General features: G+C 36.7%; 1 protein-coding gene across 1 annotated transcript; it reads right to left on the bottom strand.

Moving 5' to 3' along the window:
* Positions 1-1,236: 1,236 nt before the first annotated feature.
* On the bottom strand, positions 1,237-13,236 carry LOC123534881 (uncharacterized). Its single transcript, XM_045317341.2, has 5 exons — positions 13,144-13,236; positions 11,514-11,594; positions 4,037-4,187; positions 3,015-3,160; positions 1,237-1,340 (listed from the first exon to the last, which is right to left on the bottom strand). The coding sequence occupies exons 2-5, from the start codon at positions 11,566-11,568 to the stop codon at positions 1,264-1,266; spliced, it is 429 nt and encodes a 142-aa protein (XP_045173276.2). The 5' UTR covers positions 11,569-11,594; positions 13,144-13,236; the 3' UTR covers positions 1,237-1,263.
* Between the last annotated feature and the right edge of the window lie 328 nt (positions 13,237-13,564).

A 13,564-nucleotide genomic window follows, 5' to 3' on the forward strand; every position in this document is an offset into this window, starting at 1 on the left:
TTTAAGTTAATTGATATTATTTAATGTTATTTGTGTACGAGGATACCAGTGCTTTCTTGCTTGTCTTTAAGCATCGCATCCGTGTACATATATGTTTTTGGAAGTAGTAGTGCGTAATGCTTTCACTACTCTAATGTGTATATTGTTAATTGTGTGTGATTATTTGCAAATAAAGCATGTTGAATAAGTTTAATAAAATTGCGATGTTCAAGTATGAAAAGTTTTAGTTCAAACATTGTTTACATACTTCAGGAATAGATCTACTTCAAGTGCAGACGGTCACTCCGGTCCTTTATTTCCATATATTGTTACAGTGTTTCTAGTACCCTGTATATCCCTACATGCAAGATACCGTGACTGTAAATTGTAAGGGGATATATACACTGTAAAGTGAAGAGAAATACAAGGGGTCCCAAAACATACTGCGAGGAAGCCTTCCAGCTGGCTTGCTGAAGGTCAGTGGTTCTACCCAGGCCAGTGCCCGCTCGAGATGAAGTAATGCACAGAAGGGCACCTTGGGTCTTCCACGGAGCTATAAGACATGGATCTATAACAACTCCCTGGGTTTTCAACCACCATGAAAGCTGGAAAGTTGCGATATGACCTTAAAAAAATGTTTGTGCGACGTTAAACCCAACAGAAACAAAAAGCAAAACAAAACATACTGTAAAATATAAGGAGTATAGGAGGATCCGATACTGTAAAATTCAGGGGAATAAAGTACGTTCAAGAATGATGTATGAAAGGGAAGTGTAGGAGGTCCCAAGAAATGTTGTAAACAGATAGGGAAATGTAGAAGGTCACATGATTAAACTATTAAAGATGTACGTAAATAATAAACCAAGAACTACTGTAAAATTTAGGGAAATATAAAATGTCCGAAGAAACATTGTAAAAATGTACAAAATGCTCATACGACTGTCGATAAATTAAAGAGAGCAATGAAACGCTTTATATGATCGTGTAGAATTATATGCTAGGCAAGCGGCGCCCAAAGTGTCTCTGCAGAACAAGAATCAGTGCGTGTATAGGGGAACATTTACGCGGGAGTAATGACGTTTGCAAACAATAGCCATCTGACACCTAATGAAGTATTAGAATACTATAGTGATAGTATTTGCAAATCATTTGATTAACTAAATAAGTCAAATATAATTTTACATGATAACTTGTAATTTTATTTCAATTCTTCATAAATGACATAGTTTCAGAAAAAAAATGTTATTTAGGTGCTGTTATGACGCTTAGCTCTGATTATTCCACTCAGTTCTTTGTGCCACATGGCGGTGAAGTATGTAATGGGAAGTCGCATGTTTGTAACATCGTGTTCCATACTAAACCTGAAAAGATAAAATGTTATTTAAAGAACATATGTGCATAATCTATTATATTTCAACACCCCACGTGTACCTAAGACAGATGTGTTTTCAAACTCCCTCATACGTCAAAAGCTGCACTTAGGTCCGCTCTTCGTGAACTTCATTTTACCAGGGTCCCAAACTGGTGTAAGGGGAGAAACGGTTTGCCTTCCGTCTGTCCACAATCACTCTGTCCATTACACAGTGTGATCCTGCGATAACTTTAAATGTACGAAACATTTTTTTATAAAACTTGGTACATGGATAGATAGCAATATGGAAAATATGCACGTCCTTCTATCATGTTTGATGTGGCAAAACATGCGGTTGCTACGGCAACAAATAGTAAAAAAAAAATACGACTTAAAGAGTGACAGAGTGGCATTCTGCGACAGTTTAAAAAGTATGAAACTTGATATGTACGTAGATATAACGCAATATGGAGAATATGCCTGTCTTGCTATGCAACAAATATAGTTGCAATGGCAACAAAAAAGTACAAAGATAAAAAGTAAAAAGTTCAGGAAATTTCCCATGAAAATCGGAAAATAAGCAGAGGACACTGGAGAAATGCATATATGTATTATTTTCTCAATTTATCCATCTGTTCGTACATCTGTCTGTCCTTTCAGTAAAAAATGGTGGATTCTATCGTAACTTTAAAAGTACAAGTGTTGTTGTTGTTTTTTCATGAAACCGGGGATAGATCTATAGAGGGAAAGCAAGTTGTGGAATATACTGATCATTTTATTTTGTGTTCAGCTGTCTGTCTATCCGTCAGTAACAAAAGATTTTTTTTAAATTTCAGAGTACATTTTTTCATGAAACGTGACTTACAGATGATAAGTTATTTTGAGAATATACAGGTTCTTCAGTTAATTTAGAGCCCACCCGCTTAGCTCAACAGGGAGATAGCGGACCGCAGGTCGTGAGTGCGATTCCTGGGTGCGGCGCATGTTCTCAGTGACGATTTGATAAAAGACATTATGTCTGAAATAATTCGTCTTCCACCTCTGAATCATGTGTGAAAGTTCCAGGAACATTGGATATGTTAACTGCCTGCCGTGAAATAACTGAAATACTGTTGAAAAACGTTTAACACCAAACAAAGGAACAAACAAATCGGTTAAGTTTCAATACGAAAAATATAGTTTCTATACCGGTATCATCAAATATGACAAATGCCCCTTCTAGTAGGGAACTGTTATTTCTTGGCAATAGTCTTGTTTTAAATCGTTAAAGCTATATGCAAAACGAAATGAAGTTTTCTATCCACACGTTTGAATTTAGCAAAGCAATTTGTTTTGCAAAGTTCTGTGGCAGCCTAAAGTTGTTTCTCGTTCAGATTATTATGCAGGTCTGCCTACAAATCATGTGACGAGGGCTGTTCAAAATAACGTAGAGTATGTCTCTAGCTTTTATATACTTTAATGAAGTAAAACAAGAAATACGCTATCATGATTCGCATGTTTTCTTCTAAGTTCACTGCAAATTTGACGTAATTATGGTCTTAGAATCAAGAGTTACGCCTTCTCGAAAACAATCACTTATACCAACCCCGCCGCACTTTAATTAATCATATTACACGCTTTTAATAACGACGTTTCAAACTTTCTCTTTTGTTATATATTAGGTATCTGTGTTCTGAACATTTACCTTTTGCACATTTATGGTGCCCGTACAAAATACCGTACGAACACATGTAGTACCACTGGCATTTTGTTTCCAAGTCTGGATAACCTCCGTCATTCCTCACCGAACAGTCCCGAAAAGTTCCACAAGGTGAGTTCACATTAAGAGCACTGTCAATAAATAACACAGTACCATAATAAAAATACGTGTAAAGCGTCTATAATAGGAGTTTGGTCATTCGTAAACAACTGGTATAAAATCATGTTAACTTAAATGTTCGATCTCTCCGTGTTAAGCTTAAATGCGCCGAAGATTTGTCCTGCATATAATATAGCACAGGCGCTTGAAGCTCTATCAATATAATGAGCCGTGCCATGAGAAAACCAACATAGTGGGTTTGCGACCAGCATGGATCCAGACCAGCCTGCGCATCCGCGCAGTCTGGTCAGGCTCCATGCTGTTCGCTTTTAAAGCCTATTGGAATTGGAGAAACTGTTAGCGAACAGCATGGATCCTGACCAGACTGCGCGGATGCGCAGGTTGGTCTGGATCCATGCTGGTCGCAAACCCACTATGTTGGTTTTCTCATGGCACGGCTCATATATGTATGCATTTATTTATCATATCCCATCCACTTAATATACTAACCTGCATTATTATGCTTCAAACACCTGTGAATATAGCATATGCTATTCGCTGCATATTATGTTTTTATATTTTTGATTGAAGTTCATATTTGTATCTATGACTTTTGATTTAAATTTAATAAAATAATTTAATGAATAAAGGAGCCGCGCCATGTGAAAACCAACATAGTGCATTTGCGACCAGCATGGATCCAGACCAGCCTGCTGTTCGCTAACAGTTTCTCTAATTGCAATAGGCTTTCAAAGCGAACAGCATGGATCCTGACCAGACTGCGCGGATGCGCAGGCTGGTCTGGATCCATGCTGGTCGCCAACGCACTATGTTGGTTTTCTCATGGCGCGGATCAAATATGAAATGCCTTCGCAGTACCATCTGTTACGGTCTGTATAATTTCTTACTTGTCGCAATCTCGAGTCTCTTCGTTGACAACTTGCGGTATGGTACAGTCTAGCCTACTGGCAGTTCCGTTAGTACACTTGACTGCTGACTGGCAACTCGATTCATACACTCCATCGGGCTTTCCAGCACAATCAAAGCAACATGCCGTATCTAATATACAAAAAAAAATGCTCAGTTATTTTACTTATGTAATAGTTAACCAACGCTTCAAGTAAATTTTAAGCCTTTCTAAGCCAACTCTGATAACCTCGCCATTTTAATATTTCTGCTAAATTTACCATGATTGGTGTGAAAAATGATTTGTTTGCATACACAAAAAACCCAAGTGGTGCGAAACAATGGCAATTGCACATCTTTGTTGTTGTTGTTGTTGTTGTTGTTTTATTTGTTATTGTTGAGTATTTTCCCTTAATTACATCGCCATTTCTTTCGGAGATAACTTGAAAGATCTGTGCTTGATATTTTTGGTTAGAGTTTGGTCACAGCGCCGTAGCCACACTGAGGCAAACCGAGGCAGGTGCCTCGGTTAAAATTTGAGGAGCCAAAAAAAAAAGAGTAAAAAGTAGGCCTATCACACTGATGAAAAATTCAGTTACAAAAATTCAGAAAAGTATATAAGTATGAATAGAATATATTAGAATATCATTTGCCTCATTACATCTTTGAGGCAAGGTGAGGTAGAAATCCTAGCAGTCATATTAATAGCCTTGCCAGGCCCTTGCCCCACCCCCAGTTTGCTTACAAGTGACTTATACTCATCAAAGTCAAACCCAATTGTTTATTATCATTATCACATTTAAACCCCAAAACGCACCAGAGGCCACTATTTCATACCGATATTAAAAATTTTTCCAGGGGAAGAATCACCGTGACCCCACTAAAATGAGGGTACCCCCATACTTGAAACTTAAGACCATAAAATGCACAAGAAGCCACCACTTTATATCTGTATTTCATTTTTTCCATTGAGAGAGCCCATTAACACCCCTAACACGAGAGGCTTTCCCATTCAGTACCTAAACATTTACACCAAACAATGCACCATAGGCCACCATTTCGAGAGAGAGGCCCCTAAAATGCCCTGCCCCCCTCACACAGTACCTCATAATCAAGACAAAACAATAAATATCTTTAAAAATGATGGTCGGCGAATTGTAATAAGGAAAGAAGTTTATGAATTTTTCATCTAACATTCATCTTTCATCTAACATTTTGCAAATCTAAACACCGCACTTTAACAATTTAAATGGTTCTCTTTTAATTTTTCGCAAAGGTTTCGTAGAGTTGCAATTTTGTTTCGTTTATCCTTAGACGAATAATTACAGCAGTAGTTTGATGAAGATTCATGAAGCGGTTCATGAGAATAGGTCATTAAACGTGTTTATATTTTTAGCTAAATTGGTCCCTACCCCCATTTGTAACAAAATATCAAGAGACCTTACGATATTGTTACACATCGAGTTTGATAAAAATTCATTACATTTTAGCGGTTAATGCGAAGAAAGGCATATCTACTTTTAGTTATAGTGGTCCCTAATAGGGCCCAAGTTCCTATATAAATTAATAAGGAAGAGGACCTTATAATGATGCTCCAGACCAAGTATGACAAAGATCCACCAAGCTGTTCATGAGATGCTGTATAAAGGCATTTCTAGTTTTAGCTCTAGCAGCCCCTAAAAGGGGTTAAATGTCCCAGCTGAACAAAGTTGGCTGCGGGCCTAATAAAGATGCTACAAATCAAGTTTGATTAGAATACATGAGAAAAAATCAATTAAAGGATTTTTTTATTTATTATTTTTATTTATTTCTAAAATGGGCCAACTGATCCCGCTTTAACAAATGCATATTCGCTATTCATGAATCTTTGGACAATGACGTCACACCTATAAAAAACAAAGCATACAATTGTAATTATTTCAATATTTCTGTTTCATAAGCAAAGTTTGACCGTAGTCATATCACATAGATAAACTGTATGCAGCGTACCTTCATGTCAGTGTAATGAGATTCAGTCATTATATAGCATATATATAATAAAACAGATTTCAACTGAGTTCAATATTTGCATACCATACTAAAGAAAGATATTCATATATAATAAATCAGTTAAATAATTTATAACAAATATATCAAAGCAAACAAGTATTCATTTTAATATGCAAATTGAATAAGTCACAAAAGCAAGAAACTTTTTCATATACAGATGACAATTGTAACAAGGAAAATCTTTTTAAAAGCTCTTCTCTACATAAAAGACTCTTATCACACCCTTATTCATGTGATACGCAGACCGTATTCAGCTCTTTCTTTAATTTGATATATGTTGGTATTTGAACAGATTTTTATCATATTTATTAAACTTACTTATCATTTTGAGATATATCAATATTCTTGCTAAATATACTGAGCCAAAGTTAGCTTTAAAACTGTGAACAGCGTCGTTTAGGATAAACGCTTTTTCTACATTTCACTCAGCGTAGCACAATTAACAGAGTGAAAGAAATTGACACTCTCGTCCAATCAGGCAGAGTGTTGCATAAATCTTCCATTTTGATAAATTATCTATAATGCGTTATCAAGTAGTTTGATTTGCTGACTGAAGTCACGTGGCATAGGTGACGAAAACGAATTTAAACGGCGTCGCCGAAAAAATACACCATAGGCCACCATTTCGAATCTGTATTTCAAAATTTTCCAGGAAGAAAGCCCACTGGCCCCACTAAAATGAGGGGGAAATCCCCGCCATACCTTAAAATTTAAACCGAAAAATGCACCAGAGGCCACCATTTCCTACTTGTATTTCAAAAATTTCTACTGGGAGATCCCCTGACCCCCCACCCCCACAACACGGACAGAGCTCCCTCCCGTACCTTCCCTATCTCGGCCTATATAAACTAATAAACTACTAGTAAACTGATGAATAGCATGTTCTTGTATGTCTTTATTGGTGGCTTTCTGATTTTACTGCCTTTTAGTTACAAAAATGATTGTATCCGACCATATAAATCCCCAAATATCATTGTTATCAATATATTTCTTTCTTAAAATATGAAAGTAGAACTCTGATAAATAGGGCTAAAAAGACGATTTTTATTGTTATATAACACAATCTGAGAGGGCTCCGGAACGCACCAGAGCCTTCCTGAGAACAAATATTTGAGGGGGAGGGGGTATGCCCACGGACCCCCTAGATTGCCTCGGTTAAAATTTGTGTCTGGCTACGGCACTGGGTCATGAAATGAGTATGGCACTTCAGAGTTCTTAATGGGAAACATTGTGTCACACACCAATCCACAACTACAATCCACAACTACAATTTGGAATTTTGAGCTTCAAAGTATATATTTGTTCAAATGAAATATATTTCTTGCAAAACGTGATTCCAACTTTTATTAACATTCTTATTTAATATCACATCATTAGTGAAGAAAAAAAATAGATCACTGATGTTTAAAATAAAAAAGTCCAGACCTGTGTGAATTGCTGCCATTGGAACTTGGTTCGTTTTATAAAGAAAAGAATTTTAGTAGATCTATTCTATTCAGAGTTTTTATATCCCCAAACAACCTATTTCCGACCACCACCTACTTTCGACCATCTTGTATGATAAAAATCTTTACCAGCCTAATCTATCAATTGTAATTGTTTCATTGTTTACAGCAGAGACAGAACATGTTAGAAACCTATTCTCCCTCAGTTTTGATACTTGGAAATGTTTATAAATTCCTTTTATGTAGCAGTACAATGTTTTCAGGAGGTTTTTCTTATTACCAAAATACCTGCATGTTCCCTTGGCTACTACCTATCCTTACTTAAACCAATATTCATCATTTACATATCTTTTGCACTAAATGTATATTCCTTAACTTATGTTTCCTACCAAAATTGTGAAGCATATACCATACAAAATTATTATACCAATGCAATTCTGATGCGGCCTTACAACTGTTTTCTTCATTTTCTGATCATTTTGAAATAATTGAAGATTAAAAAGCTTAGCAGTAGAGTAATACATTGCATTTTTTTGACAGTTATCAATGTAGCAGATGTAACACCTAGGTTCTCTCGAGTTATTGTGCACATGATATAGCTCTTTAGATAATGCCTATTGCCTGCCATTTACTTCACCCTACCCCTTGTAGTCTAGCTGCCCCATGTGGTTCTGGGACGATCTGTGTATTAAAAGCATTGGAACCACTGTCTTACCCGTGCATGATCGTAAGAGGCGACTAATAGGGTCTTAACACTTGGTTTTGCTGTAACTCTGTATGCAATATTTGATTTCATACCTCATGTTTTTATTTCGATGTAAATGAGATGTGAAACCAAAATTTGTAGTCCTGTTTGGCGCCATATAACCTATATTGTGTTGGTGTGCCGTAAAACCAAAATAAATAAATAAATTTGTAGTCTAGCTGCCATTCAGGGAAGTGTACCTACAGTATATTGATCTACCATATTGGTTCTGATGTTTGTTACCAGACCTGATTTGTGGGTGTTCTATGTTTGCCATGGTGAAATGAAACTACAGTAAAAGTTAAGTGCCGTTTCTTTTTGTAAGAGCGAAAATACCACACATGGTCGGATTTAGGTTGTAAATTTCCAGTATGGCTTCCTGCTGACGACTTTCAAAATTAGAGATCATGCCAGGGATTCAGTAATAAACTTGAAACTTAAATGGTATGCTTTTATAGCATTTATGCTGAAAGAAAATGTTGAGGTATTAAACAAACGAGTTGGACATGTATGGGCGGCGGTTACCGCCAAAATTAGTAAATATACAATCCATTCATAAACAAGTCAGTCAGTGCAGTGCATTTCAACGCCATCTACTCTGAAACTCCATCCCGTCCATTAAATTTGCATTCAACGCATTGTATTTTGAAACCATTTAACACAAAACTTTATTCCATCCATCTAAACATGGAACGATGCATTGAAAAACTTGTTGAGATGCACCGTACTATGAAATCATCCAACAAAACATGATACCATCCAGCTCAATGTGAAGCCGTTTAACACAACATGAGTACGTGCAGTGTAAAATGAAATGATTTATTACAACTTGACGCCGTCTAATGCATATTGAAACCGATTTGTGTAATTAAGAGCGGTGTATAATAACTTGATGCCATGCAGTCCAATGTGAAGATGTTTAACGCAACATGAGTTCGTGTAGTGTAAAATGAAACGATTCGTTAAAGCTTGGCGCCGTCTAATGCACACTGAAACCGTGTTGTGTGATTTGGAGCGGCGTATCAAAATTTGATGCCATGCAGCCAAATGTGAAGCCGTTTAACGAAACTCGAGTACGTGCATTGTAAAGGGTTAATAAGACTATCAGTTCATAAGTTTGCCCTGTTATAAATATAGATTCTGGATCAGTTTTACATAAGAATATCTTAAAATTTGTCCTAAAAACCGACCTTGTGGTAAAATTCTAACATTTAATTTGACACTGTTCCTGCGATTTGTCTTACTTATTTTCGTGAAACACCTTTCTTCTTAGTTTAAGCTTTGTCAGAAGTATGATGAAACAGACTCAGTAATAGAAATAATAATGACAAAATTAACAAACACTAAAGATCTCCCGATTTAATTATTAATCATATAAAATAAATGTTAACATGTTTATGTTTTTAGACAGTATGTATAAATTACATGTACTTCACTGTGCAATGTTTTGTCAATTTTTGTTTGTTTGTTTGTTTTTTCGGTGATGGGTTGGGGCGGAAGATCTTATGCAGTTTCTAAACAGTATTTCATTTAAGTTAGACAGTCAGTTTCCTGGATTTCATACAAGTATTAACTTTATCTCCACAAGTATCTGCTACGCTCGCTCGGTTCACAAAGCCCCTTTCAGGTCGTATGAAATGCAGGAAACTGACTGTCCACCTAAAATGAAATACTGTTTAGAAATGGCATAAGATCTTCCCCCCCCCCCCCCCCCACCCCCATCCCCGAAAAAACAACAAACAAACAAACATGCACTGTACATTGAAGTATATGTAATTTTGACATACTGTCTAAAACATAAACATGCCTACATTGATATTATATGATTAATAATTAACTCGGGAGATTTTTAGTGTTTGTTAATTTTGTCATTATTATTTCTATTACTGAGTCTGTTTCACGAAGCATACTTCTGACAAAGCTTAAACTAAGAAGGAAGATGTTTCACGAAAATAAGTCAGATAAATCGCAGGAACAGTGTCAAATTAAATGTTAGAATTTTACCACAAGGTCGGTTTTTAGGACAAATTTTAAGATATTCTTATGTAAAACTGATCCAGAATCTATATCTATAACAGGGCAAACTTATGAACTGATAGTCTTATTAACCTTTTACAATGCACGTACTCGTGTTTCGTTAAACGGCTTCATATTTGGCTGCATGGCATCAAATTTTGATACGCCGCTCCAAATCACACAGCACGGTTTCAGTATCGTGGGCTGAGCGCGAAACTATTGTAACTGTATATAAATAAAGAACAAGATACAATAGTTTCGCGCTCAGCCCTCGGTATGCATCAGACGGCGCCAAGCTTTAATGAATCGTTTCTTTTTACACTGCACGAACTTATGTTGCGTTAAACGTCTTCACATTGGACTGCATGGCATCAAGTTATTATACACCGCTCTTAATTACACAAAGCGGTTTCAATATGCATTAGACGGCGTCAAGTTGTAATAAATCATTTCATTTTACATTGCACGTACTCATGTTGTGTTAAACGGCTTCACATTGAGCTGGATGGTATCGTGTTTTGTTGGATGATTTCATAGTACGGTGCATCGCAACAAGTTTTTCAATGCTTCGTTCCATGTTTAGATGGATGGGATGAAGTTTTGTGTTAAATGGTTTCAAAATACAATGCGTTGAATGCAAATTTATTGGACGGGATGGAGTTTTAGACTAGATGGCGTTGAAATGCACTGCACTGACTGACTTGTTTATGAATGGATTGTATATTTACTAATTTTGGCGGTAACCGCCGCCCATAGACATGTATGTGAACAAAACTGGACATAAAACTTGTTAAGAGGTCGGAAACTGGTTGTGCCGGGATATGTACATGTATATTGTCTATGTGTATGAATTTCTTATAAGAAGTCTTGGTGAAATTCAGGCCATTAATTTTGTTTTGTTTTGTTGGGTTTTAACGACACAATTATAGGCCATATGGCGACTTTCCAGGTTTGATGGTAGAGGAAGATCACAGGTGCCCCTCTATGCATTATTTCATCAAGGGCGGGTACCTGGGTAGAACCACCGACCTTCCGCAAGCCAGCTGGAAGGCTTCCTCACATGAAGAATCCAACGCCTCGAGTGAGGCTCGAACCCACATCGGTGAAGGGCAAATGATTCTAAGTCTGCGACCTTAACCACTCGGCCACGGAGGCCCCCATACTTAAAGTTCCGCTGATTTCAAAAATGTATTCATTATCAATGCAGTAATTTAAACGACATACCAAAAAGATTCAGGAAGAGTACAAGTAAGAGTGTTGTAGATTTCTGGAATATCATTTTGTTCAGTCCTCCCTTGATACAATCTGAAATTTGTAAAGAACTACAGAGATGTATAATGTAAGAACAATGTCTTGATAGGGGAGGTAATCGCTATGGGAAATTTGAAATTGTAGAATAGTCAAGAATATACATTATCGTATCGATGATATGATATGATTTCAAAGCTAGATATTATTGGAAAGACACCGTAATATGTAGACAGAGGTGGCAAGTTTGAATCACCGCTCCTCTGACTAAACACAAGGGCCATAGATCGTTCACCGTATATTAAGTTGGATTTAATTATTTTGGAGGAAGGAACGATGCTGTGAAATTACTGTAAAATCGGGCAAGCGGTTTCAGTGGTTCCAAATAGCTATATACTAAATATAAGGAAAACTAACCCCGGCCCGTGTCGACCATGTTTTTCTACGAAACAAAATGTTTTGAAGGAATTTAGTAGTGGGTCACCCAAGCATAATTATTTTGAAACTATGTTGAAATCGAGTCAGCAATTTCAGATAAGTTTTCAATAAAGCTTTACATGGAAAACTAGCCCCGCTACCTGGAGGCCATGTTTTAACGAAAAGGAATTTATTTGAGGGTATTTGATATAGGATCACCTGAGCAGTTTAAGAGAAGAGTTTCAGTTTTTCATATAGCCATATAGAAAGAAATAGTCGCGTTCCCTGGCGGTCGTTTTTAATGAAAATGTATGATTTCAAGGATTTATGTAGTCTCAAATAATAAACATTCGTGGAAAATTATTTTGAGATCGAGCAAGTACGGTTTCAGGGATGAGATTTTCAAAGTTTTCTATCCAGCCATAATAGAGAAAAGTAGTCACGCCCCCTCCCCCACTATCTTTGAACTAAAGTAATTTGGGAGAGGAGTCACCCAAGGAACATTTCTCTGAAGATGTGTCAAAATGATCGGGCTCACGGCTATTGATGAAAAGATTTTTCAACGATTTCTTTTTGTTTCGATGTCAACCAGAACTTTGCGCGGATGGCCAAGATTTGAAGGAATATGAAAGGGAACCACCCATGTTGTTCTTTGAAGAAATTGCGGACGACAACTACGGACGAGTGGCAGATACACAGCGCACATCCAACGATCCTAAAGCTCACAATGTGCAGTTCGTGCTCAAAACATACCAACGTTTCCAGTGAGACTTTGAATAAATCTTCGATGGCTGTGCGTTGGTTCTTTACACTTGGAGCGTTAAAACCTAGGGACATATGTGTCTTTCACCCATTGTCCACTCATTGTCTAGTACTGAAAATAGTCGTCCATGTGGGTCGCCGGTATTAACGTTTGATATATCACGCACTTGTTGCGCATGCAAAGGTAAATAGCCAAATGTAAAGGCGGGTAACAGGTATTGTCCCACGGCGGATAGAGTAGACGGAACAGAGCTGTCACAGTATAAGAAAATACATAGGATGCGTTTCTCCCTCCACCCACAAAACTGGCATTTGCATTACTAAACAACTGAAATTAAATTCAATATCAGTCATTGACACAAAAATGAATATTTAAACATAGAAATATATTAACAATAAAAATCGAGTGATTAAAAAATAAGTGTACCAGTTTTGTAGTTCCATAAAGTTTATTTAGTGCCTTACTCCAATGTTTCGCACATATTCATGTTGAGAGGTCATTAAGGTGCCTGAAATGTCGGCTGGACTTTAGATAAGAATTATCTATGCCACTGTAAACTTGTGTAAAAAATGTCATTTTAGTAAGGCATCTTGTTTATTCAAGAAATTCTCTGTCTGCATACCTTTTTCATTTCTAGTTTTATATGTTGAAACATAACTGAAATGAAGTAATATTTGATGTGATTTTTATAGTATTATGTCCTGAATAAATTCCACTTTAAGGGTAGGAGTGGGGTTGTGCGTTAGGGTTGAACTCTAGTGCTGCAAACTATTTCATTTCCACATTTTTTTATAACAAATACATGTATACATACCCTTCTCTTACCGTAGGTCATTCAATGTTCCAG

This window comes from Mercenaria mercenaria, chromosome 12 (assembly GCF_021730395.1).
Source record: "Mercenaria mercenaria strain notata chromosome 12, MADL_Memer_1, whole genome shotgun sequence".
Classification (NCBI taxonomy): Eukaryota; Metazoa; Mollusca; class Bivalvia; order Venerida; family Veneridae; genus Mercenaria; species Mercenaria mercenaria.

What these genes read in the sequence shown, in the direction of transcription:
- LOC123534881 (XM_045317341.2), bottom strand. Translation starts at nt 11,568, where the DNA reads ATGATATTCCAGAAATCTACAACACTCTTACTTGTACTCTTCCTGAAT. An exon ending in ACTCTTCCTGAATCTTTTTG is followed by an intron (nt 4,188 to 11,513) that starts GTATGTCGTTTA and finishes TTTGTATATTAG; the next exon opens with ATACGGCATGTTGCTTTGAT. An exon ending in GCACCATAAATGTGCAAAAG is followed by an intron (nt 1,341 to 3,014) that starts GTAAATGTTCAG and finishes TTATCTTTTCAG; the next exon opens with GTTTAGTATGGAACACGATG.